Genomic DNA, 25,969 nt, shown 5'->3' with positions numbered 1-25,969 from the left:
CTGTTCCAGCTCAACCACTGGCCTCCATGGTCTCTCCGGACCACGGGTACACAGTGCACCTCCCAGAGGAGTGTGCTACCCTCAGGTGCTTGGTTCCTCGGCCTGAGCAGGTTTTGGGATACGGATTCTTCTATCAAAAAGGGCAGCAGTGTCCCAGTGCAGTCCTCAGCACTAATGCAGGAGCCTGGCTGGAGCTTTGTTCTCTAGTTGGTCAATGCTGGCTGCCTTCCTGCAGAGGGTGGGCCATCCATGGTCATTAGTTGCAAGGCACCAAATGTCCAGGCAGTTGGAGTGATCACTGTCTTCTCGAGCTCTCCATGGGAATGGGGCCCCAAGACCCAGGCCGCTAGGCATTACTCACACCCAGATCTCTGCGTCTCTGCAAAGACTAAACAACGTTTTCCCTCTACCTAGTTAGCACATAGGGGAAACTGAGACATGCACAGAAATCATAGGAAATATTATGGAAAATCCCCATATGGTCACACACCGCAACATGTCAGCTTCACCCCATCTCTGGTCAGGGCCACTCCCCTCATCTCAGACATTCCGTGATGGGCAGAGGTGTCCCACCTGATCAACAAAAAATGGGCACTGCTACAGGGAAGCTTACAATGCTGGGTAAGGTGGGCACTGCTGTGGGGAGGCTCACAGTGCTACGGACACGGCTGGGCACTGTCAGGGCCACCCACTGTAAATCTTCAGTCCTGCAGCTGCCTGGATTCCTCGGTCATGGTTTCTCTCGAGAGAGGGATTGGTTTCTATCATGTTACAATAACCCACTCCTGGCGCCAATGTGCCAGGATCCCCTACTGCCACATGTATCGGAGGGGAAGGTGCTCCGCTGAGGTGCTTGGCACCTGGCAGCAAAAAAAAAAAAACAATAGGATACAAAGTTCCTCTATCAGGTCAGGATTTGGTCTGTGAAGGGCTCCCTGGTCCCAGTGGAGTGGCCGGCTGATGCTCACAGCTGAGACAGAGACCACCTGTCCCGTACCCCTGCTGTGCACTGGGCAACCCAGTAAAGCCAGTGGATCCCACAGGAGAGAGGCTCTCTCTCCTGCTGGGTAACATGTGGGCACAGTGCAGGGTTGGGGTTCTGTGATGTACAGGGATGCAGGGTGTTTCCCACAGAGAAATCTCAATACCCCTGTAATTTCTGAGATGAATTTCACCCTAAAGTCCCAGGTCCTTCCAGAGATCCCTGCTGGGTGTGACTCTTCTTCTGTATCTAACATTGACCCCTCTTTTCCAGGCCCCTCTGTGGCCCCAACCCTCTCCCTGAGCCCTGATCTCCCTGGGTACCTCTCCGGAGAGCCTGTTCGTCTCACACACGGGGCTGACCCTGCGGTCACTAACTTGCAGGATTCCAATGTGACGAGCTCTGCAGCTCCTGTTACCCCTTTTTGTGCCAGTGCGTGGTAAAAACCCAACACACGGGGTCAGGGTTTGGGGATTGGAAACCCTCCCCAGTCCCGTCAGCCCCTGTCTGTGCAAAGGCTCCCTGAGCCACCGCAGAACCTCCAGACATTAGTTTAAAACACACCAAGGGCTCATTTGGACCAGGGGGCTGGTATCAGAGTCTTTGCCGTGAATGAGAGAGATCCCAGCTGGTGAGACTCAGCAACATCTCCAAAGGAGCCTGTAGGTACAGCCAGCCCAAGGGAAAAACGCTGTCGCTCCATTATAGTCAAGGGGGTCACATCCTCAGCTGGTGTCAATAGGCCGTAGCTCCATGCAGTCAGTGGCACAGACCCCAGCTGGTGTGTGTGATGGTCCCTGGAGGTACCCAGGGCTGTGAGGCACGTCGCTACCACCTGCCCTTAGCGTGAGGAAGCCTGGTCTGTGGCTGCTGGGGGCAGCTCCCCGACACCCCCGGCCTCAGCCGCACAAGCCCTCCCCTCCTCTCCCCTCCCCGCCCCTGCAGGCTGAGCTGGCCCTGGGCAGGAGCTGCCCCCTCAGGTACCAAGGAGGGGACGCTGGCCCCACTGGGTTCCCCGGCAGTGAGATCTCTGCTGCTCAGGGATTATGTAAGTGGGGGATGGTCCCACTATTGTGGGGAATTTCCCTGGTTTATACACTATCCTGGTGAAATGGGCTAGTGGAAGGAACTGAGTCCTCGCTCCCACTCCCTTTCCCCAGAGGCTGCCTGACCTCAAGGCTCCCCTTCCACTCTCCTGTGTGGCAGAGTCCTCGTAAGCCCGACGAGGCTGGGCCCAGAATTCCTGGGGGCTCAACCCCCAACCTTGTCGTGGGCACTTAGGGCAGGGCTGGGGTGTCCCCACTCCAGGTGCTCTCTCTGCACTGGGCACTTCCCTGACCCACTGATATACATGCAGTGATACCCAGCCAGAGAGTTCAAAGCAAATGTACAATGTATTAAACAGCAACCAATATAGACAAACAAGGGGGAAATGGGAAAGGTGAAAGGAAAACACATCACCCTGCTCTGTGGCACGGGGACAGCACAACCAGCGTCTCTGCAATGCCAGGGAAGTTCAGTCTGTTCCCCACACGTCCCAGGTCTCCTTCTCCAGCCCTGGCTGTGCTGCAGGGACGCTGCGGGTCGGACACTTGCTCTGGCGGTGGCCACACGCTCTCAGGCTCTAGGTGGCAGGACCCTTCTTCCCAGCGTCGCCCCGCCCCGTCAGGGTTACGATCCCCCTCCAAGTCTGGCCTGCAGAGCCTCTTGGCTGAGGGCGTCTCCCTGTGCTGGGCCCACTGCCCAGGATCCCCCACCCCCGCTGCTCCCCGCACCCAGCTCCGGACTGCGCCAGCCCTACCACCTGCCTCAGCTCCAGCCCCATCACCTGCCCCAGCTCGGCTGCTGCTGCTCCTCTGCCTCCCTGGGCGGCTTCTCTGGCCCCCTGGCTCCGGTGGCTGCAGCTCTGCTCCCAGCACAGGTCAGCTCTGTGGGCTGCTTCTGTGACTCTGCTCCCAGCTCTGACCTGCTCCCTGGGCACTTCTCTGGCCCCTCCGGCTGGCCCAGCTCTGCTCCCAGCTCAGCTCGGGCCCCTGCTCCCTCCTTAGCTTGACCTCACTCTGTCTGACCCAGGCAATTCCAGCTCACACAGAGGACGGGACCCCTCTGGCCTCCTTGACTCCCTGATTAGCTGCCCGCCCCGTCAATCAGACTGACCTGGAGCGTTGGCCTCTCCCCATTGCCCCTGGGGACTGTCAGTCTCAGGCCCCTGATTTCCATTGACTCTTCCCCTTTTGGTGCTGGGAGCTAACAACCAAACACCCCATTGACTGTTAGTAAGGGGGCAACAATCCCCTTATATTTACCTGCCCCGGAGGGGACCTGATTCCTGGGCACTGAGCTGGGGCTGGCTGGGGTGTGTGGCCAGGATCTTTCCCTCGTCTGCTCTTTTCTTGGTTCTTCCTCTGCTTCTGTGTCACCAGCCGCCCAAGTAGGAACCGTCTCCTCCCCGACCCCCTTGTCTTTTGCAGCCCCCCTTCCGGCTCCCCAGCTCACCGTGTCCCCGCAGCAGCCTGTCTACGTAACTGGAGAAGCTGTGACCCTGATGTGCTCAGCTGAGGTGTCCAACGTGTCCGAGGTCCGGTTCTTCAGAGACGGCCAGGAAATCCACTTCAAGGAATTCCCCTCACTTCCGTACAGTTACACTGAGCCGATTCAACTGTCGGGGGTGTCTGGACTGCGAGCCGGAGCGTACACCTGTGATTACTGGGAGACACAGTCTGGGCAAGAGATCCCATCAGCGAGGAGCCAACCCATCTCCATAGCCGTGACAGGTGAGAGCCCCTGTCTCCCGCTGTTTGCTGGCCCAGTGGCCGGTATCTCTCCTCTATGGATGGGGTGAGACACAGCCTGGTCACTCAGTTCTGCACAGAGCCACCCACTGGAACTTCTGGCCCCTACGATGGTTTATTGAGGGGGGGTCGGTGTTACTTTGAGGTTCGGGGGCTCCTCAACCCCAGTAACATTTGAGAACTTGGGGACGTTTAATGCAATGAACGCCAAATCTCCCCCGTCTGTGCCCAGTGTCAGGCCCTGCTGTCAGACACTAAAGTTTGGCATTATAATGGCACTGCTGGAGGGAAGCTCGCAGCCCTGATCCCTGCTGACGGGAACCAATTCTAAGTCCTCTGCCCTGCAGCTTCATTCTTGATTCTCATCGGGAGATGGATAAGTTTATGGCGTCTTACCCAGTTCCCCTGCCGGTACCAATACACCAGGATCCCCTATTGCATATGTGTATGAGAGGGGAAGGTGCTACCCTAAGTTACTCTGCACCCATGGGTGAAGGCACCAACGGAAGCAAATTTTTCTATGGAAGCTTTCTGAAGAGGTCCCTTACCCTTGTAGAGTTATCAGCTGATGCTCACAGCTCAGACAGAGACCTCCCATACTCCTGGTGTGCACTGGGCAATCCAGTCCAGCCAGGGACTCCCACACAGAGAGGCCCTGCCTCCCGCTGGGTAACATGTGGGCACAGGGCAGGGCTGGGGCTCAGTGAGGTGCAGGGAGTTTCCCACGGAGAAGTCTCCATCCCCCTGTAATTTCTGAGATGAATGTAACCTGGTAACATCTGCCCCTCACCTTCCAGATCCTTCCAGAGATCCCAACCCCGGGGTTCATCAGGGGTGAAAGTAAGTCCAAAGAAGGGGCAGGGCCTCGGGCAGAAGGGGCAGAGCTGGGGGGGTCAGTGTCCCCCAGCCAACCCATCCACACTACCCAGGGCTCCAGTGGCAATTTAAAGGGCCCAGGGCTCCAGCCGCTGCTGCGGTAGCGGCAGCGTCGGCCAAAGCCCCAGGCCCTTTTAAATCGCCGGCCCCAGGGCAGCAACTCCTTTTACTCCCCTCCGCGTTGGCAGCAACCTTAAAGCGGCACCACAGCAGCACTTTGAGGGTGCTTACAGTGATGCAGCGGCAGTGCTGTAATGTCACTCCCCTTCCCCGTCGGCCACCCGGCCAGTACGGACCCTACCGGGAGGGCCCCCGTTGGGGGGCACAAAAGGGACAGGGACGTTAAAGCACTGCCGTGGCAGCGCTTTAATGTGGGCTGCTACGGACCGGTACCGTCTTCTTACCGGTACGCTGTACCGGCCCGTACCGGCTCACTTTCAGCCCTGGGGGTCACCAACTGGCAGGATTCTCATGGGACAAGCTCTCCAGTGCCTGTTAAACCTCGTAGTGCCAGAGCGGGGTCAATACCCATCACAGAGAGTCAGGGTTTGGGGATTGGAAACCCTCCCCATCCCCCTCACTCCCCATCTGTGCAAATCCTCCCTGTGACACAGAAGAAACATTGGTTTAAAAAACAGCCCAAGGCCCAGTGGGACCAGGGGCTGGTTTCAGAGTCTTCGCCGTGAATGAGCGAGATCCCGGCTGGTGAGAATCAGCAAAATCTCCAAAGGAGTCTATGGGTAGAGCCAGATCAATGTAAATGACCCTGGCTCCTTTGGAGTCAATGGGGCCAGATCCCAGCTGGTGTGTGTGATGCTCCCCGGGGTGGAACTCATGGCTGTGAGGCACCTTCCTACCATCTACCCTTAGTGCAGGGAAGCCTGGTCTGTGCCAGATGAGAGCACTCCCCGACACCCCCAGCTTCAGCCACACAAGCCCTCCCCTCCCCGCCCCTGCAGGCTGAGCTGGCCCTGGGCAGGAGCTGCCCCCTCAGGTACCAAGGAGGGGACGCTGGTCCCAGGAGGTTCCCTGGTAGTGAGATCGCTGCTGCTCAGTGTTTGCATGGCCTGGCGGGGACGTGGTCCCTGGGCACTGAGCTGGGGCTGGCTGGGGTCTGTGTCCAGGATTCCGCCCTCTTGTGCTCTTCACTGGCCCTTCCTCTGCTTCGGTGTCACCAGCCGCCCAAGTAGGAACCGTCTCCTCCCCCGACCCCCTTGTCTTTTCCAGACCCCCTCCCGGCTTCCCAGCTCACCGTGTCCCCGCAGCCGCCTGTCTACGTAACTGGAGAAGCTGTGACCCTGACGTGCTCAGCTACAGGGGCACCCACCGTGTCCGGGGTCCGGTTCTTCAGGAACGGCCAAAAAATCCACTCCAAGAAACTCCCCTCACCCTGGTACAGTTACTCTGAGTTGATTCCACTGTCGGGGGTGTCTGGATTGCGAGCTGTAAAGTACAGCTGTGAATCCTGGAAGACAGTGTCTGGGAGAGAAATTGCATCGGAGACGAGCCAACACATCTCCATAGCAGTGAGAGGTGAGACCCCCCCGTCTCCTGCTGTTTCCTGGCCCTCTGGCGGGGTATCTCTCCTCCATTCACGGTGTGAATTACAGCCCAGTCACTCAGCTCGTGAAAGGGCACCCATCGGGTCAGTGTCACTCCATGGCTCTCTGGATCCTGTGGTGGGTTTGAGGGGGGGCTTCGGTGCTATTTTAAGTTTTGGGGGATCCCAAGCAGAGTAACATTTGAAAACTTGGAGATGGTTATTGAAACAAACCCCAAATCTCCCCCCTCTCTGGTCAGTGTCAGACCCTGGTGTCCGACACACCGTGGGGGGAGAGGGTCCCAGCTGATCACTAATGATTTGCACTAAGAGGGCAATGCTGTGGGGCAAGCTCACAGCCCTGGGCACTGCTGTGGAGAGCTCGCAGCTGTGTTCTCCTGGTTCACAGAGGACCCAGCCCTGCTGCTTCTTTCATGATTATCATCAGGAGATGGATCAGTTTTTCCTGTCACCCCGTCCCCCTGCCGTCACCAATACACCAGGATCCCCTACTGCCCATGTCTATGGGAGACGAAGGTGCACCCTGAGCTACTCGGGCCCCAGGGGTGAAAGCACCATAAGATCCAAATTCTTCTCTGAAAGCAGGGATCTGATCTGCAAAGAGGTCCCCAGTCCCAGTGGAGTGACCGGCTGATGCTCACACCTGAGACAGGGACCAGCCGCCCCTTAGCCCTGCTGTGCACTGGGAAACCTATTCCAGCCAGCAGATCCCACACCGGGAGGCCCTGCCTCCATCTGGGTAAGATGTGAGCACAGTGCAGCATTGGGGTTCAGTGTGGTACAGGGGTGCAGGGAGTTTCCCAAAGAGAAGGCTCCATCCCCCTCTAATTTCTGAGATGAATGTAACCTGGTAACATCTGCCCCTCACCTCCCAGGCCTTCCAGAGATCCCGGCCGGGTGTGACATTCTTCAGTAACTAACCCTGATCCCTCTTTTTCCAAACCCCCCTGCAACTCCATCCCTCTCCCTGAGCCCTGGTCTCCCTGGGCTACCCCTGGGGTCACAAAGCTTCAGGATTCCAATTCAACATGGTGGGGGCATGGAGCGTCTCAGCTGCGGGCTATCTAGGGGTAGCTTCCCTCATACCCTGAATGTCACAGGACCAGGGGGCTCTGGGTCGTGCACCTACCTGTACTGGATACCCCCGTCCGACCAGGAGAGCCCAGCTATGAAGAGCCAGCCCCTCTCCACCAGCCTCGGGGAGGTGGAACTGGGAAGGGAGATCGGGCTGGTTTGTGAGTGTTAGGGACTTTATTCATCTATCTCCCAGTCCTCTTCCCTTTGTGGATGTTCCCCCCTCGATCTCCATTCCAGACCCTCCACCACCCCCATGCGCTCTCTTGGCTCCCTGCACACCATCTCTATCTGAGGGGAGTCAGTCACCCTCAAGTGCTTGGCTCCCAGGAGTGAGAGGGCGACAGGATACAGGGTCCTCGATCACAGAGCGGAGCAGATCCCCAAAGGAGTCTTCAGCCAGGGCACATCAGTGATCAGCACGACTTACTCAGCAGAGAGCGTGTGTGACACTCCCCGGGGATATCCAGGGCTCTGGGGCATGTTCCTGCCACCTGCCCTTAGCGTGAGGAAGCCTGGTCTGTGCCTGCTGGGGGCAGCTCCCTGACACCCCCAGGCTCAGCCACACAAGCCCCCCCCTCCCCCCTTCCCTCCCCACCCCTGCAGGCTGAGCTGGCCCTGGGCAGGAGCTGCCCCCTCAGGTACCAAGGAGGGGACGCTGGGCCCACGGGGTTCCCCGGCAGTGAGTTCTCTGCTGCTCCGTGTTTGCATGGCCCGGCGGGGACATGGTCCCTGGGCACTGAACTGGGGCTGGCTGGGGTCTGTGTCCAGGATCCCTCCCTCTTCTGCTCTGTCACTCACTCTTCCTCTGCTTCTGTGCCATCAGCCGCACAAGTAGGAACCGTCTCCTCCCCGACCCCCTTGTCTTTTCCAGACCCCCTCCCGGCTCCCCAGCTCACCGTGTCCCCGCAGCTGCCTGTCTACGTAACTGGAGAAGCTGTGACCCTGACGTGCTCAGCCGGGGTGTCCACCATGTCCGGGATCCGGTTCTTCAGGAACGGCCAGGAAATCCACTCCAAGGAATTCCCCTCACATCCGTACAGTTACACTGAGTCGATTCCGCTGTCGGGGGTGTCTGGATTGCGAGCCGGAGCGTACATCTGTGATTACTGGGAGATAGATTCTGGGCGAGCGATCCCATCAGCGAGGAGCCGACCCATCTTCATAGCAGTAACAGGTGAGAGCCCCTGTCTCCCGCTGTTTGCTGGCCCAGTGGCCGGTATCTCTTCTCTATGGATGGGGTGAGACACAGCCTGGTTACTCAGCTCTGCACAGAGCCACCCACTGGAATTTCTGGCCCCTACGATGGTTTTCTGAGGGGGGGGGTCGGTGTTACTTTGAGGTTCGGGGGCTCGTCGCCCTCAGTAACATTTGAGAACTTGGGGACGTTTAATGCAATGAACACCAAATCTCCCCTGTCTGTGCCCAGTGTCAGACCCTGCTGTCAAACACTAAAGTTTGGCATTATAATGGCACTGCTGGAGGGAAGCTCACAGCCCTGATCCCTGCTGACGGGAACCAATTCTAAGTCCTCTGCCCTGCAGCTTCATTCATGATTCTCATCGGGAGATAGATAAGTTTATGGCGTCTTACCCAGTTCCCCTGCCGGTACCAATACACCAGGATCCCCTATTGCATATGTGTATGAGAGGGGAAGGTGGTACCCTAAGTTACTCTGCACCCATGGGTGAAGGCACCAATGGATAAAAAATTTTCTATGAAAGATTTCTGAAGAGGTCCCTGACCCCTTTGGAGTTATCGGCTGATGCTCATAGCTCAGACAGAGACCTACCATACTCCTGGTGTGCACTGGGCAATCCGGTCCAGCCAGCGACTCCCACACAGAGAGGCCCTGCCTCCCGCTGGGTAACATGTGGGCACAGGGCAGGGCTGGGGCTCAGTGAGGTGCAGGGGTGCAGGGAGTTTCCCACGGAGAAGTCTCCATCCCCTTCTAATTTCTGAGATGAATGTAACCTGGTACCATCTGCCCCTCACCTCCCAGATCCTTCCAGAGATCCCAGCCGGGTGTGACCCTTCTTCTGTATGTAACACTGACGCCTGTTTCCAGCCCCCCCCCCCCGTGAACCCACCCCTCTCCCTGAGCCCTGAGCACCCCATGTACCTCCCCAGAGAATCTGTGACATTCACACACTTCACTGCCCAGGGGTGAAAGTAAGTGCAAAGAAGGGGCAGGACCTCGGGCGGAAGGGGCAGAGCTGGGGGGGGTCAGCGTCCCCCAGCCATCGTATCCACACTGCCCAGGGCTCCAGTGGCAATTTAAAGGGCCCAGGGCTTCAGCTGCAGCTGTGGTAGCGGCAGCGGCAGCGGCAGCCAGAGCCCCAGGCCCTTTTAAATCGCAGGCCCCAGGGCAGCTGCTCCTTTTACTCCCCCCCGCATTGGCAGCAACATTAAAGCGGCACCACAGCAGCACTTTGAGGGTCCTTAAAGTGATGCAGCGGCAGTGCTGTAATGTCACTCCCCTTCCCCGTCGGCCGCCCGGCCAGTACGGACCCTAACGGCAGGGCCGCCGTTGGGGGGCACAAAAGGGGCAGGGACGTTAAAGCACTGCCGCGGCAGCGCTTTAATGTGGGCTGCTATGGACCGGTACCGACTTCTTACCGGTAGGCTGTACCGGCCCGTACCAGCTCACTTTCAGCCCTGGGGGTCACCAACTGGCAGGATTCTGATGGGACAAGCTCTCCAGTGCCTGTTAAACCTCGTAGTGCCGGAGCGGGGTCAATACCCATCACAGAGAGTCAGGGTTTGGGGATTGGAAACCCTCCCCATCCCCCTCACTCCCCATCTGTGCAAATCCTCCCTGTGACACAGAAGAAACATTAGTTTAAAACACACCCCAAGGGCCCAGTGGAACCAGGGGGCTGGTATCAGAGTCTTTGCTAGCAATGAGCGAGATCCCAGCTGGTGAGAATCAGCAAAATCTCCAAAGGAGTCTATGGGTAGAGCCAGATCAATGTAAATGACCCTGGCTCCTTTGGAGTCAATGGGGCCAGATCCCAGCTGGTGTGTGTGATGCTCTCCAGGGGGTGCCCGGGGCTCTGAGGCACCTTCCTACCATCTGTCCTTAGTGCAGGGAAGCCTGGTCTGTGCCTGCTGGGGGCAGCTCCCCGACACCCCCGGCCTCAGCCACACAAGCCCTCCCCTCCCCGCCCCTGCAGGCTGAGCTGGCCCTGGGCAGGAGCTGCCCCCTCAGGTACCAAGGAGGGGACACTGCTCCCATGTGCTTTCCCGGGCAGTGAGATCTCTGGTGCTCAGTGTTTGCATTGCCCGTGGGGATGTGGTCACTGGGCACTGAGCTGGGGCTGGCTGGGGTCTGTGTCCAGGATCCCTCCCTCTTCTGCTCTTCACTGGCACTTCCTCTGCTTCTGTGTCACCAGCCGCCCAAGTAGGAACCGTCTCCTCCCCCGACCCCCTTGTCTTTTCCAGACCCTGACCCGGCTCCCCAGCTCACCGTGTCCCCGCAGCCGCCTGTCTACGTAACTGGAGAAGCTGTGACCCTGACGTGCTCAGCTGGGGTGTCCACCGTGTCCGGGGTCCGGTTCTTCAGGAACGGCCAAAAAATCCACTCCAAGGAACTCTCCTCACCCTGGTACAGTTACTCTGAGTCGATTCCACTGTCGGGGGTGTCTGGATTGCAAGCTGTAAAGTACAGCTGTGAATCCTGGAAGACAGTGTCTGGGAGAGAAATTGCATCGAAGACGAGCCAACACATCTCCATAGCACTGACAGGTGAGACCCCCCCTTCTTCTGCTGTTTCCTGGCCCTCTGGCGGGGTATCTCTCCTCCATTCACGGGGTGAATCACAGCCCAGTCACTCAGCTCGTGAAAGGGCACCCATCGGGTCAGTGTCACTCCATGGCTCTCTGGATCCTGTGGTAGGTTTGGGGGGCCATTGGTGCTATTTTAAGTTTTGGGGGATCCCAGGGAGACATAACATTTGAAAACTTGGAGATGGTTATTGAAACAAACCCCAAATCTCCCCCCTCTCTGGTCAGTGTCAGGCCCCGGTGTCCGATACGCCGTGGGGGGGAGAGGGTCCCAGCTGATCACTAAAGTTTGGCACTAAGAGGGCACTGCTTGGAGAGCTCAGAGCCCTGGGCACTGCTGTGGGGGCAGCTCAAAGCCCTGGGCACTGCTGTGGAGAGCTCGCAGCCCTGTTCTCCTGACTCACAGAGGACCCAGCCCTGCTGCTTCTTTCATGATTATCACCAGGAGATGGATCAGTTTCTCTTGTCACCCCGTCTCCCTGCCGTCACCAATACACCAGGATCCCCTACTGCCCATGTCTGTGGGAGACGAAGGTGCACCCTGAGGTGCTCGCGCCCCGGGGGTGAAAGCACCATAAGATCTGATCTGCAAAAGGTCGCCAGTCCCAGTGGAGTGCCTGGCTTATGCTCACACCCGAGACAGGGACCAGCCGCTCCTTAGCCCTGCTGTGCACTGGGAAACCTATTCCAGCCAGCAGATCCCAGACCGGGAGGCCCTACCTCTCTCTGGGTAAGATGTGGGCACAGTGCTGCATTGGGGTTCAGTGTGGTACAGGGGTGCAGGGAGTTTCCCAAAGGAAGTCTCCATCCCCCTCTAATTTCTGAAATGAATGTAACCTGGTAACATCTGCCCCTCACCTCCCAGGCCTTCCAGAGTTCCCGGCCAGGTGTGACATTCTTCTGTAAATAACCCTGATCCCTCTTTTTCCAAACCCCCCTGCAACTTTGTTCCTCTCCCTGAGACCAGGTCTCCCTGGATACCTCCCTGGAGAGCCTGTTCCCGTCACAGGCTGGGCTGCCCTTGTAGTCACAAAGCTGCAGGATTCCAATTCGACGTGGTGGGGCCATGGAGCATCTCAGCTCCATCTGGGAGCAGCTTCCCTCAAACCCCAAATGTCACAGGGCCAGGGGGGCTCTGGGTCATGCTCCTGCGTGTACTGGATATGCCTGTCCGACCAGGAGATCCCAGCTGGGAAGAGCCAGCCCCTCTCCACCAGCCTGGGGGATGCGGCATTGGGCAGGGAGATCAGGCTGGTTTGTGTGTGTTAGGGACTTTGTTCATCTAGCTCCCCGTCCTCCTCACTTTGTGGAGGTTCCCCCCTCGATCTCCATTCCAGACCCTCCGCCACCCCCACGCTCTCTCTTGGCTCCCTGCACCCCATCTCTATCCGAGGGGAGTCAGTCACCCTCAAGTGCTTGTCTCCCAGGAGTGAGAGGGCGACGGGATACAGGGTCCTCAATCACAGAACAGATCGCCAAATGAGTCTTCAGCCAGGGCACCTCAGTGATCAGCACGACTTACTCAGCAGAAAACATGTGTGACGCTCCCCGGGGACACCCAGGGCTCTGAGGCATGTTCCTACCACCTGCCTTTAGCGTGAGGAAGCCTGGTCTGTGCTTGCTGGGGGCAGCTCCCTGACTGCCTGGTCTCAGCCACACGAGCCCTCCCCTCCCCGCCCCTGCAGGCTGAGTTGGCCCTGGGCAGGAGCTGCCCCCCTCACGTACCAAGGAGAGGATGCTGGTACCACTGGCTTCCCCGTCAGTGAGATCTCTGCTGCTCAGCGTTTGCATGGCTCAACGGATAACATCTGCCCCTCACCTCCCAGGTCCTTCCAGAGATCTCTGCCGGGTGAGACCTTCTGTATCTAACACTGACCCCTGTTTTCCAGACCCCTTTGTAGCCCGGTGCCTCTCCCTGAGCCGTGATCTCCCTGGGTACCTCCCTGGAGAGCCGGTTCCCCTCACAGGCTGGGCTACTCTGGGGATCACCAACTTGCAGGATTCTGATGTAACAAGTTCTCCAGCTCCTGTTACCCCTCTTAGTGCCAGTGTGGGGTCAATACCCGTCACACAGGGTCAAGGTTTGGGGGACTGGAAAAGCTCCCCGGGCCCGTCACTCCCCGTCTGTGCAAACGCTCCCTCTGACGCAGAAGAAACATTGGTTAAAAAAACAGCCCAAGGGGCCAGTGGGACCAGGGGCTGGTTTCAGAGTCTTCGCTAGGAATGAGCAAGATCCCGGCTGGTGAGAATCAGCAAAATCTCCAAAGGAGTCTATGGGTAGAGCCAGATCAATGTAAATGACCCTGGCTCCTTTGGAGTCAATGGGGCCAGATCCCAGTTAGCTTGTGTGATGCTCCCCAGGGAGTACCCGGGGCTGTTAGACACGTCGCTACCACCTGCCCTTAGGACAGGGAACCCTGGTCTGTGCCTGCTGGGGGCAGCTCCCTGCCACCCCTGGCCTCAGCCACACAAGCCCTCCCTTCCCAGCCCCTGCAGGCTGAGCTGGCCCTGGGCAGGAGCTGCCCCCCTCAGGTACCAAGGAGGGGACGCTGATCCCGTGTGCTTTCCCGGGCAGTGAGATCTCTGCTGCTCAGTGTTTGCATGGACTGGTAGTGATGAAATTACTGGGCACTGAGCTGGGGCTGGCTGGGGTGTGTGGCCAGGATCTTTCCCGCGTCTGCTCTTTTCTTGGCCCTTCCTCTGCGTCTGTGTCACCAGCAGCCCAAGTAGAAACCGTCTCCTCACCGACCCCCTTGTCTTTTCCAGACCCTGACCCGGCTCCCCAGCTCACCGTGTCCCCGCAGCAGCCTGTCTACGTAACTGGAGAAGCTGTGACCCTGGCGTGCTCAGCTGGGGTGTCCACCGTGTCCGGGGTCCGGTTCTTCAGGAACGGCCAAAAAATCCACTCCAAGGAATTCCGCTCACCCCGGTACAGTTACTCTGAGTTGATTCGACTGTCGGGGGTGTCTGGATTGCGAGCTGGAGAGTACAGCTGTAAATCCTGGAAGACAGTGTCTGGGCGAGAAATTGCATCGAAGACGAGCCAACCCATCTCCATAGCACTGACAGGTGAGACCCCCCTGTCTCCTGCTGTTTCCTGGCCCTCTGGCGGGGTATCTCTCCTCCATTCACTGGGTGAGACACAGCCCAGTCACTCAGCTCGTGACAGGGCATCCACCAGGTCAGTGTCACTCCCTGGCTCTCTGGATCCTGTGGTGGGTTTTGGGGGTGGGGCATTGGTGCTATTTTAAATTTTGGAGGATCCCAGGCAGACATAATATTTGAAAACTTGGAGATGGTTATTGAAACAAACCCCAAATCTCCCCCCTCTCTGGTCAGTGTCAGGCCCCGGTGTCCGACACGCCGTGGGGAGAGAGGGTCCCAGCTGGTCACTAATGTTTGGCACTAAGAGAGCACTGCTGTGGGGCAAGCTCACAGCCCTGGGCACTGCTGTGGAGAGCTCGCAGCCCTGTTCTCCTGACTCACAGAGGACCCAGCCCTGCTGCTTCTTTCATGATTATCACCAGGAGATGGATCAGTTTCTCTTGTCACCCCGTCCCCCTGCTGTCACCAATACACCAGGATCCCCTACTGCCCATGTGTATGGGAGACAAAGGTGCACCCTGAGGTGCTCACGCCCCGGGGGTGAAAGCACCATAAGATCCAAATTCTTCTCTGAAAGCAGGGATCTGATCTGCAAAGAGGTCCTCAGTCCCAGTGGCATGACTGGGTGATGCTCACACCTGAGACAGGGACCATATAAGTCTCCAGCGCTCTCTAATTGCTGAGATGAATGTAACCTGGTAACATTTGCCCTCACCTCCCAGGCCTTCCAGAGATCCCGGCCAGGTGTGACACTCTTCAGTAACTAATCCTGATCCTTCTTTTTCCAACCCCCCCTGCAACTCCATTCCTCTCCCTGAGCCCTGGTCTCCCTGTGTACCTCCCCGGAGAGCCTGTTCCCCTCACAGGCTGGGCTGCCACTGGGGTCACAAAGATGCAGGATCCAATTCGATGTGTTGGGGCCATGGAGCATCTCACCTGGGGGCTCATCTGGGGGTAGCTTCCCTCAAACCCTGAATGTCACAGGGCCAGGGGGGCTCTGGGTCATGCACCTGCATGTACTGGCGCCTGTCTGACCGGGTGATCCCAGCTGGGATGAACCAGCCCCTCTCCACCAGCCTGGGGGAGGCGGCACTGGGCAGGGAGATCAGGTTGATTTGTGTATGTTAGGAACTTTGTTCATTTATCTCCCCATCCTCCTCCACTTTGTGGAGGTTCCCCCCTCGATCTCCATTCCAGACCCTCCACCACCCCCACGCTGTCTCTTGGCTCCCTTTTCTCATATACGTTCCCTCCTCCTGTTGTGGGGGTCCCCCTCTCTATCTCTATACTAGACACTGCACCTCCCCCAACACGCTCTCTAGACCCGCTTCACCCCATCTATATTTGAGTGTAGCCGGTCACGCTCAGGTGCTTGGGTCTAAGGAGTGAGGAATCAATGTGGGATATAAATTATTAAATCAAAGAGGGGGCGGATTTCCAACGGCGTCTCCAGCCACGACACGTGGCTGATCAGCACAACTTATGCAGCAGACAGCGAAACGTACACCTGTCTGTACTGGAGAGTGGAGCGTGGACGTAAGTTCCCATTTGAAAGGAGCCCTCCTTTCCTGTTGTCAGTGATGGGTGAGATCCTATTTCCACCTGTGGGTGGGTGAGACATGAGACTCATCGCTGGGGAGGACCCTTCTCCATCCCTTCCAAGCTTCAGCCGGGAATTGTGCTGCTGCAGCCCCAGACCATGATCCCAGTGCTCCCAGTGCCTTCTGACTCTCCCCAGCAATGCCCCCAGCCAGACTGCCCAGAGATCCATACCAGAGCCTGGGACTTTCTCCTCTCCCCCTCTCCACTGACCTCTCTGCCCCAGATTCTCCTCTCCACAGAACAATCATCTTCCTCTCCCTCTGCTCTCCAGACCAGCTCCCAGCCTCTCTGCTTTGCCCTTCCCCCAACTCATTTCTCTTAGGCACAGACCCCGCAGCCAAGGAAGGGAGTTGAACTCCGACGTGGCCCCCATCTCAGCCAGGAGGGGCCAGCTGGGGTAACAGCTGAGGTAAAGAAACCAGAGCTCCAGACCTGGATAATCCAGGCCAGTCAATGGATCATAGATCATACTTCATAGGTTGCCAGCCCAGAAATGACCACACTGCTCATCTTGTCTGACTTCCAGCATTGCACAGGCCAGAGAACTGGAGCAGGACCAGCGCTACGTCCCTCTGGTCCCCACTCCTGCCTCTTCTGATTCCACTTCTGCTTATTATCCTCTCTCCCTCCTTCCACACTGGACTCTAGTCTTTAAATTTACATCTGCTCCTTTTACTCCCCTCCTCTTCTGCCCCCTCTTTGCTCTTTCATGCTCCTGATGAGCCTCACGCTTCAACATTTGGGCCTAACATGGCTGCCCAACTGGGAAAATGGCCTCCTCACTGCTTTACATGACCACCTAACTGGCAACATGGCTGCTATTCTGATGCCAACACAGCCACAAAATGAGGCTGCTCAGCACAGCCCAGGACACATTTATCCAATATGGCTGCCTGATTTCCAATATGGCCGCCCTTCAGAGAGCAGCACAACCTATGGCTAGTCAACATAGCCAAGGACATGGCTGCCAAACAGAAACAGATCTGGGCGTCCAACATGGCCATCTTGTGCTTCTCCCCTCTGGGAAGATAGAATCCCACCAGGACCACCCAGCTCTCAGTCAGTCGCCCTATCTACTGTGATCTCTGTAAATATCAGGGGCTGGAGCATTAGTAATGGAGGGGTGACAGAAAATGAGTCATGGCCTGGTGCCCCCGCCCACCTTCTGACCCCCATGTCACAGCCCAACATTGTATCTGACAGAAGCAATCCCCACCCCAGCCCGGCTCTCACTCATTTGTGTGGGGAGCCCCTCAGGATCCTGAAGAGAAGCACGAGACTCTGGAGAGAGAATAAAGTTCAGCTGTACATAAATGGAATTCTGGGCACCATCTCTACTTTCTCCACCGCCATGCCTCTGCTGACCCCTCTCCTGTTTTTAATCCCCACAGATCCCCCTCCCCAGCCTTCGCTGAGCATGGATCCCCCATCCGGAGTGGTGAACGAAGGGCTCCCCCTGCTCATCACCTGCACGGGCCCCAGGGATGCTGGTCAGCGGAGGTTTCACTTCTACAAGGACAGTGTCAAGCTCATTCCTGGGAATGTGGAGTCTGAGATCAGCACCACAGAGCCCAGCACCAGGTCTATGAACATCTCTCTGCTCAGCATCCCGCAGGCTGGTCCTAACAACACCGGGGAATTCACCTGCGGGTACGAGGAGAACGTGGGTGGAAGGTGGATCCCATCCCCCAGGAGCCACGCTGTGACTGTCACTGTGACAGGTGAGACTTCCCTAATTTCTTAATCCAGCTCCTGGTTTGCTCCCATTGGAGGGGAACCATCCCCTGGAGCTGTCCAGGGAAAGGGGGTCGGATGAGGTGACAGATGTCACATGGAGATAGAAACTAAAGTGGAGATGAAAATCCTCCCTCTCCTCCCATGCCCTTTCTATCTATGATACTTCAGTGGCCACGTGACCTATTATCTGAGCTCCTCACAATGTTGTTAATGGATTTAGCCCCTCAGTACCCATTTCAGAGATGGGGAATAGAGGGAAAAAGAAGATGAGTCCCACAGGATAGAAGGGAATTGAACCCCCATAGCTAGTGTTGAAGACCAGCTCCATAACCACTGGACCATCCTTCCCCTCTTTAAAAAAGGGGAGCAGGCTGTTACAGATGGAATGTGCAATAGACAACATAGTGAGAGGTTGTCGTCACAGCAAATTTGTTTCAAGGACAGATTCCTCTGTGGGTCCCAAACCTTTTCACATGGCTGCCTGGCTGTTCTCATGTCCCCTTCCCTCCCTTTTCTTTTCTGTGGCATGAACAGCCTCACACTACACCCGTGATATTCTGTTGGGAACTGGTGGCGTCTTGCTTCTGGGTGGAGCCCTGGCTGCTCTCATCTGCTACTGCCATAGGAAGAAAAGAGGTGAGTGAAAGGGGGCAAGGGGGTGTGATCTCCCACCTGCTCCTGTGATATGGTCTCATCAAAAACAGTTCTGTAGTGATCAGTGTAAATTATTTTAAACCATTAACAACCACAAAGAATCCTACCACCGTGTGTTACGGGTACGGAAACCAAATTCTCAAATATGCCTGGTAAAGGACGTATGTACCTTTGAATAAGAAGACAAAGTACAATAAGAAGATTGAGTTCTAAAAAAATATGGATAGGCTTTCCAATGTGTAGTGATACATGTTCCATTTATGAACACATCATGTCAAATAACCAACTCAGCTGAAGTTTGATTGAAGACAAATCATTTCATTTGATGTGAGCACTAAGACCTTTGGTTGTGGTTAGGGCGAAGTGAGGGTAAAATAATTTAAAATGTGCAGCCGTCTTCATGCCTCTGGGCTGGGAAAATATAGATTTAAACAAATTCAGATAAATTGTGGGACCGTTTTCCCCCTGTGCCCTGGTAGAAGCCCCAGAATCACACACACACTGAAATCAGTAGTCACAAAGCTGAGTTTACCTTCTTCTCTCTCAAGGTTGCACATTGCAGCTAGGCATTGCCTCATGATATCTCCCCACTTCAGCTCTATTGTTGTACTTAAAGTACTGCACAGGATCTTTTCAGGGGGAATAAGACAAAACGCCACATTTATTAGTAATACATGTATTCATTAACACTGTATTATATGCATATAATATATTACACTTACACTCACACACACACACAAACACACTCCATCTTGTTGTTACCAATTAGTTGCTCCCCTTAACTTCACTGGCCAGGTGAGTTAGATGGGGGAGGGGGTGGAGCCGGGCTTCTGCCGATCCGGATCGATGCTCCCATGTTGACAAGACAAGACCCGGGGTCCTCTGAAAGACACCTCACTTTTATAGCAGCTTTCCTCTTATGCAAATCTATACCAGATTCAAACTCTGTGTCTGTGTCCATTGGTCCTTTGTGCTGCTTTCTTTTGAGTGTTGTTCCAATGCTGCAAAGAGGGTGTTTCCAAAAGAAGGCTCTTGCTTCTAACCCCCGAGGCCGTCGGTATGTCTGCTTGTCTTTAATGAGCCCACTTGACACGTTTTATTGTCCTTGGGTCTGGCTCCCAGCCCCTCTCCAACAGTTGAGGCTGTCTGGAGGTGCTGCCTTCCATGCCTTGCTCATTCACACCTCATTCATTCAACAGGGCAATTGATTAAGAGTGGGGGGGGGGAGAGAAGCTCTTGTTTTACTAAAAGAAGAACAGGAGTACTTGTGGCACCTTAGAGACTAACAAATAAATTTGTTAGTCTCTAAGGTGCCACAAGTACTCCTGTTCTTCTTTTTGCGGATACAGACTAACACGGCTGTTACTCTGAAACCTGCATCTTGTTTTACTGCTAGCAAAAAGAATTTTTTCTTCTATCTTATTCTATCCTTAGGGGCTATAATATTATACCAAGGGCAATGCAAAGTTTCTAAATGAGGCTTTGATACAAAGTTCCATGAAAACAGAGGTCACACGTGGGTAGACCCACCACAAGGCTTTATGAAGAGGCACAATGTAAAGTCATATGAAAATTATCAGAGATTGATCTACATTGTCCCCCTTTTGACCTCTCAAGAACAATTCTTGAGTGGTCACCACATAAATCTTTTGTATTTGTTGCAAACAAACCAAACAATTATAACCAGGTGAATATAACTAAAACCATTACAATTGACTAAACACCAGATATAACATAAACACAAATGCTAACAATTATAATTATAATAATTGGAAATACAACAAAACCATTACCATTACAATAATTGGGTACATTGACAAACAAAATGAGGTCCAAGTTTGATGCTGCAATAGCCATCAAACAATAAAAGTCACTGAGGTCAGGACCTTCTTAAGCACACACAACACATAAGATTTTGTAGGAGTACCACAGTTGTTATGCAAGGTTAAGCTGATTTGGACTTAAACTAACATTCAGTTGCTAAAATGTTGTAGAATTTTTTATTTTTAACAGTTGTTCTCAGAGGTTTCTGGGGACCTGAAAGATGGGGCCATACAATTATGGGCCAAGGTCTTACAGGTTATGGAGGCCCAAGACTACCCTTTAGGGCTTGGGGAAATAGAACCAGAGTGCATAGAGGAAAGTGTGGAATTAATAATAATACAAGCAAATGTAACTAACAATACAAATGTATCAAGAACAAAAATCAACAACAAAATGATTATTAGAGAACCTGACAAAACAAAACAAAATAACCCTGATGCACTGGGGACCAAAGTCTTTTGGACACAAGGGGTGATTGATAAGTTGGATGGAGATGGGGGAAGTAGAGAGAGGAAAAGACATTTACCCTGTTTAGTGTAGTATCCCCTCTTTTTCTGGACCCAATGCTAGCACAGGACACCACTAGAGACAGACACAGAACATGCAACACAGAACACTGAACACAGACTTTGTCATGACACTATAACCATGGTATTTTATAACTCTTCAGCTGGTACCAGCTCTCCTGATGTTCTGGTTCAGAGCCTGAAAGATAGAAGCTTGGAAACAAATTAGCACAGTGCTTTAACCATGGCAGAACCTGCTTAGTCTCTGCCACAGTGTGTTTGGTACTTGGGGCTGCACAAATGCTAATTAAGTGGTGCATTTCTTGTGAGTGTAAACCCTCCCTTTCTCTCAGTAAAAGGGCGTTAACACTCCATCTAGAAAAAAAAATTCTGTTTTAAAATCTCCAGCCATTTTGCCATGGCCTGGAGATCTGAGGCAGAAGCAGGCACTGTTGTTAACTGTTTCAATGGCATTTTGGCCCTGGGAGGAGGAATTTACCCAAATATCCCCCTTCCCAATCTCCAGAGGGGTCCCAAAGGTCTGCCCCCTTCTGGGGTCTCAAATGTTTCTTCTCCTGATGTTACTGCTGCTGTAAGATTTGAGAGTGCTGTTTTAACTCTCTGTACCCAACCTGTTTTTTAGTTTCTCTATCTGTTGCTTGCCTGGGCCCAATCCTGCTTTTTCCAATAAACAGTTCCATTCCATGGGCACAAGCCTTGTTTCACTACTAATTTAGCAAGGAGGGTGGGCTTTCCAACTAGCCCCCACCCTTCCTGGTTCCGTTTCTTAAACATTTTTTTCAAAATTGTGAAATTACCGCAATATTACTTACAAAAAAAACCCAAACAAACATAAACCACACTACACTGCCCAAACTCCTATATCCTTCAGAGTTTGGTTTAACAGAACAAGATCTGCATTTTATGTTTTTAACCCACTCTGGGCCAGAGGGAGAGACGCTAAGCTTCCCTCTGTATTACTCGGTCTGCTACCACCGAGGGTTCATACACCAATTATACAAATCCTTCCCCGGATTAGATCCTTCCCCGGATCAGAGTGAGAAACACTAAGTTCTCCTCTTTAGCTCAGTCATGAACACAATTTAAACCTAAACTCCTATATCCTTCAGAGTTTGGTTAATTAACTGAAAGTTTACGCTCTTTTTCCTCTAGTGCCAGGCTTGCTAAAGCTGGCGGTGTGCACACCAGTTTTATAATAACTGTGGATTCTATGCTTGCTCCCCCTTTCGCATTCTCCACCAAAATGTTGTACTTAAAGTACTGCACAGGATCTTTTCAGGGGGAATAAGGCAGAACGCCACATTTATTAGTAATACATGTATTCACTAACACTGTATTATATAAAAAGCAACAGAGGGTCCTGTGGCACCTTTGAGACTAACAGAAGTATTGGGAGCATAAGCTTTCATGGGTAAGAACCTCACTTCTTCAGATGCAAGGGAAGAAGTGAGGTTCTTGCATCTGAAGAAGTGAGGTTCTTACCCACGAAAGCTTATGCTCCCAGTACTTCTGTTAGTCTCAAAGGTGCCACAGGACCCTCTGTTGCTTTTTACAGATTCAGACTAACACGGCTACCCCTCTGATACTGTATTATATGCATATAATATATTACACTTACACTCACACACACACACAAACACACTCCGTCTTGCCCGCATTCTCCATCAAAATGTTGTACTTAAAGTACTGCACAGGATCTTTTCAGGGGGAATAAGACAAAACGCCACATTTATTAGTAATACATGTATTCATTAACACTATAGAACTATTACACTTACACTCACACACACACACAAACACACTCCGTCTTGTTGTTACCAATTAGTTGCTCCCCTTAACTTCACTGGCCAGGTGAGTTAGATGGGGGAGGGGGTGGAGCCGGGCTTCTGCCGATCCGGATCGATGCTCCCATGTTGACAAGACAAGACCCGGGGTCCTCTGAAAGACACCTCACTTTTATAGCAGCTTTCCTCTTATGCAAATCTATACCAGATTCAAACTCTGTGTCTGTGTCCATTGGTCCTTTGTGCTGCTTTCTTTTGAGTGTTGTCCCAATGCTGCAAAGAGGGTGTTTCCAAAAGAAGGTGCTTGCTTCTAACCCCCGAGGCCGTCAGTATGTCTGCTTGTCTTTAATGAGCCCACTTGACACGTTTTATTGTCCTTGGGTCTGGCTCCCAGCCCCTCTCCAACAGTTGAGGCTGTCTGGAGGTGCTGCCTTCCATGCCTTGCTCATTCACACCTCATTCATTCAACAGGGCAATTGATTAAGGGGCGGGGGGAGAGAAGCTCTTGTTTTACTGCTAGCAAAAAGATTTTTTTCTTCTATCTTATTCTATCCTTAGGGGCTATAATATTATACCGAGGGCAATGCAAAGTTTCTAAATGAGGCTTTGATACAAAGTTCCATGAAAACAGAGGTCACACGTGGGTAGACCCACCACAAGGTTATATGAAGAGGCACAATGTAAAGTCATATGAAAATTATCAGAGATTGATCTACACTATTCTCATCTGGTTCTGTTTTAGTTCCAAAGCCTCTGAAAAGCACCAAGGGATCTGAGCCCGGAGAACACACCAGGAACCTGGATCCTGGTCGTGATAATAAGGGATCAAAAGCCACGGGTGCCGGAGCAGAGCGGATGGAACAGGTAACGTGAATGGATTTATAGGCTAAGCTTCAAACCCCAGCACAGTCCAACCACCTGGAAACGGCAAGGCCTGAAATTTTTGCCCACTCCTACGATGCAGCTGCCTCTCTGGGGTGGGACAGCCAGGTAACAGCCACAAGGAGATGCTGCACAGGGTTTGCTCACACAGGAGGCAGGGCTGGGAATTCATCATCCCTTTCACCATCACCCCAAACCTCCATTGAATCACAGAAATGTGGGGCTGGAAGGAACCTCAAGAAGCCATCTAGTCCAGCCCTCTGTGCCGAGGAAGGATTACTTAAACCTAGACCATCCCAATGGGATGTCCAGAGGTTCTTAAAAACCTCCAATGATGACATCCTCCCTAGGTCACCTGTTCCAGAGATTAACTACCCTTAGAGATGGAAAGTTTCCCTTAATATCTAACCTAAATCTCCCTTGCCACATATTAAGCCCATTACATCTTGTCCTACCTTCAGTGGATACAGAGAACAATTGAGCACTGTCCTCTTTATAATGTCATGTAAAAAAATGGTTATAAGGTCCCCCCTCTCTAAACTAAACATGCCCAATTCTTTCACCCTTCCACATGGTCATATTTTCTAAACTTCTGATCATTTTTGTTGCTCTTCCCTGGACCTTCTCCAGTTTATCCACATCTTTCTTAAGTGAGTCACACAAAACTCGACACAGTAACCAGCTGAGTCCTCACCATGCCGAGTGGGACAACAGTTACCTCCTGTGTCTTATATACGACAGTCCTGTTCCTATACCTCAGAATGAGATTAGCCTTTTTCTCAGCAGCATCGTGCTATCGACTCATGTGCAATTTGTGCTCCACTAGAACGCCTTTCCTGCAGTACTGCTGCCATACAAGTTAAACCCCTTTTGTCCTGCTGCCTTTAATTTTTCCTTCCTAAAGGGAGTACTTTGCACTTCCCTGAATTCCATTTTACTGATTTCAGGGGAATTCTCCCTTTTTTTAAGATCACTTTGATCTTGTCCTCCAATGTCTTTGCAACCACCTATTTTATAGGCGTACTCTTCACTCCAGCATCCAAGTACTTAGTGTCTGTGCACCCCTCCCCCTCACCATGTCTCTTTCCTCTCCCACCAGGGCTCAGAAGTCACCTACGCACTCATAGCATTCCCGGCCTCACAGGCCCACACGTCCCAGATGACAAAAAAACCAAAACCTGCTGAAGATGAGCATGTGCTGTATAGCGAGGTGGTGACAACGCACACCTGGAAGGCAACTAAATAAGGAGGAGACACTCTCTCTATGTCTCTCTGCATGTTCTTCCCCTCCTCCAGACATCCATATCCTTAACCCTTTATACCCCAAGAGTCCTTTTATGCCTCTTGGCGAGGGGCACACCCAAAACACCATTGCTAGAATATTTAGCCAACCAGCATCTTGTCAGGTATCATATAAAAACTGGTAACCCGTTGGTCATGAACACCACTGCATGATATATGCACGGATTGTGTAGCAAGTGTTACGTATGTATGCTGGAAATATGCTATGAATGTAGTTGATAAAGAAGCCGGCCCTAGACGAAGGAATGTGGATTCATGTGTCTGCGTGAATAAGGCTAACTGGCGGATAAGCAAAACAGCCTGGCTTGTGTGCTCCTGGCTGGTTTGATGCCCACTCTTACCCAGGCAGCCGGCATTATCTGAGAACTTACAACCTCATAGCTGGAGACCAGACCAGGTCACCTGTGTGTTAGATTTGCTCTAAATAGATATTAGTCTTATAAGAATGTCTTTAGTGTTTAGATGCTATGAAATGCTTGTATGTTGCTGCCTGCATTAATCTCACTGATAATGTGAATACCCAATGTTATAAGTGTTTGCTCTGAAACTGTAAATGCCCACAGTCTGGAGAGAAGCATGACCAAGTGTGAAATATGAGTTTGCCACAAGAGGTGTTATTTCCTGCCCAGCAAAAGCAGCCCATAGACACCTGACAAACCATTGTGGAACATCAGAGGACAAAACACTTTGTTGCTTGCGTCCCCCAACCCATATAGAGGAGACACAGATGGGAACTTGTCCCCTGCTCTTGAACTCTCGGGGAAGGGAATAAAAATCCCTGAGAAGAAGAAATTGCGTCATTTTGGCTGTCTGAACTCAGAAGGGCCAGAGACTGAACTGAAGCCAGAGATCCCCAGGGACTGCCTCCTACGTCTGCCCTGAAAGACCCTTTGAATTGACAGATCACCACAAATCTGTCACTCTTCAGATTTACATGGTAACTCATTGGCGTGTGTCTATTTGATTGCTTTTACCTGCAGATAACTTTTCTATTCCTTTTTCCTAGTTAATAAACCTTTATAATAGGATTGGCAACAGGCGTTGTGTTTGGTGTAAGATCTAGGGTACCAGTAAGGTAAGTGACTGGTCTCTTTAGCTTGGAAGCAACCTAAGAGCGATGTGATTTTTGGTGTAAGTGACCATTGTGACGGGATCCCCGGGGTGCAGCCTGGGACCATGGGACCCCTGTGCCCCCTGAACTCTCTCCAATCTGGGTTGTGTCTCACAGTGCTTTGCTAGTGAGAAGCAGCAAGCCGCTCCAGGCGCTGTGATCACTCAGCACAACCACATGTGGATCCCCACACCCAGCTAGATTGCATGAATGCTCCCAGAGCCACTCATGAGTCACACAAGAAAGGCACCAGCCAGATCCCCCGAGCTCCCAGCGCTGCACCTCAGGAATATACCCCATTTTTATTTTATAATATACCACCTTGTATCCATTTACAAAAGCCTAGAACCCTCTTGTTGTAAACAACTTTC

The 25,969-nt window shown here is 53.2% G+C and overlaps 1 protein-coding gene across 1 annotated transcript; it reads left to right on the top strand.

Annotated features, from left to right (window-relative positions):
- The first annotated feature begins 3,433 nt into the window (after positions 1–3,433).
- On the top strand, positions 3,434–25,515 carry LOC101944541 (alpha-1B-glycoprotein-like). The gene is made up of 9 exons (XM_065565387.1): positions 3,434–3,756; positions 5,878–6,183; positions 8,160–8,462; positions 10,730–11,032; positions 13,837–14,139; positions 17,169–17,498; positions 18,049–18,150; positions 23,046–23,167; positions 24,285–25,515. Exons 1-9 carry the CDS (start codon positions 3,528–3,530, stop codon positions 24,429–24,431), a joined length of 2,145 nt encoding a protein of 714 aa, XP_065421459.1. The 5' UTR covers positions 3,434–3,527; the 3' UTR covers positions 24,432–25,515.
- Positions 25,516–25,969: the final 454 nt, after the last annotated feature.

This window comes from Chrysemys picta, chromosome 13 (assembly GCF_011386835.1).
Source record: "Chrysemys picta bellii isolate R12L10 chromosome 13, ASM1138683v2, whole genome shotgun sequence".
Taxonomy (NCBI): Eukaryota; Metazoa; Chordata; order Testudines; family Emydidae; genus Chrysemys; species Chrysemys picta.
This window is presented reverse-complemented; position numbering and strand designations above follow the sequence as displayed.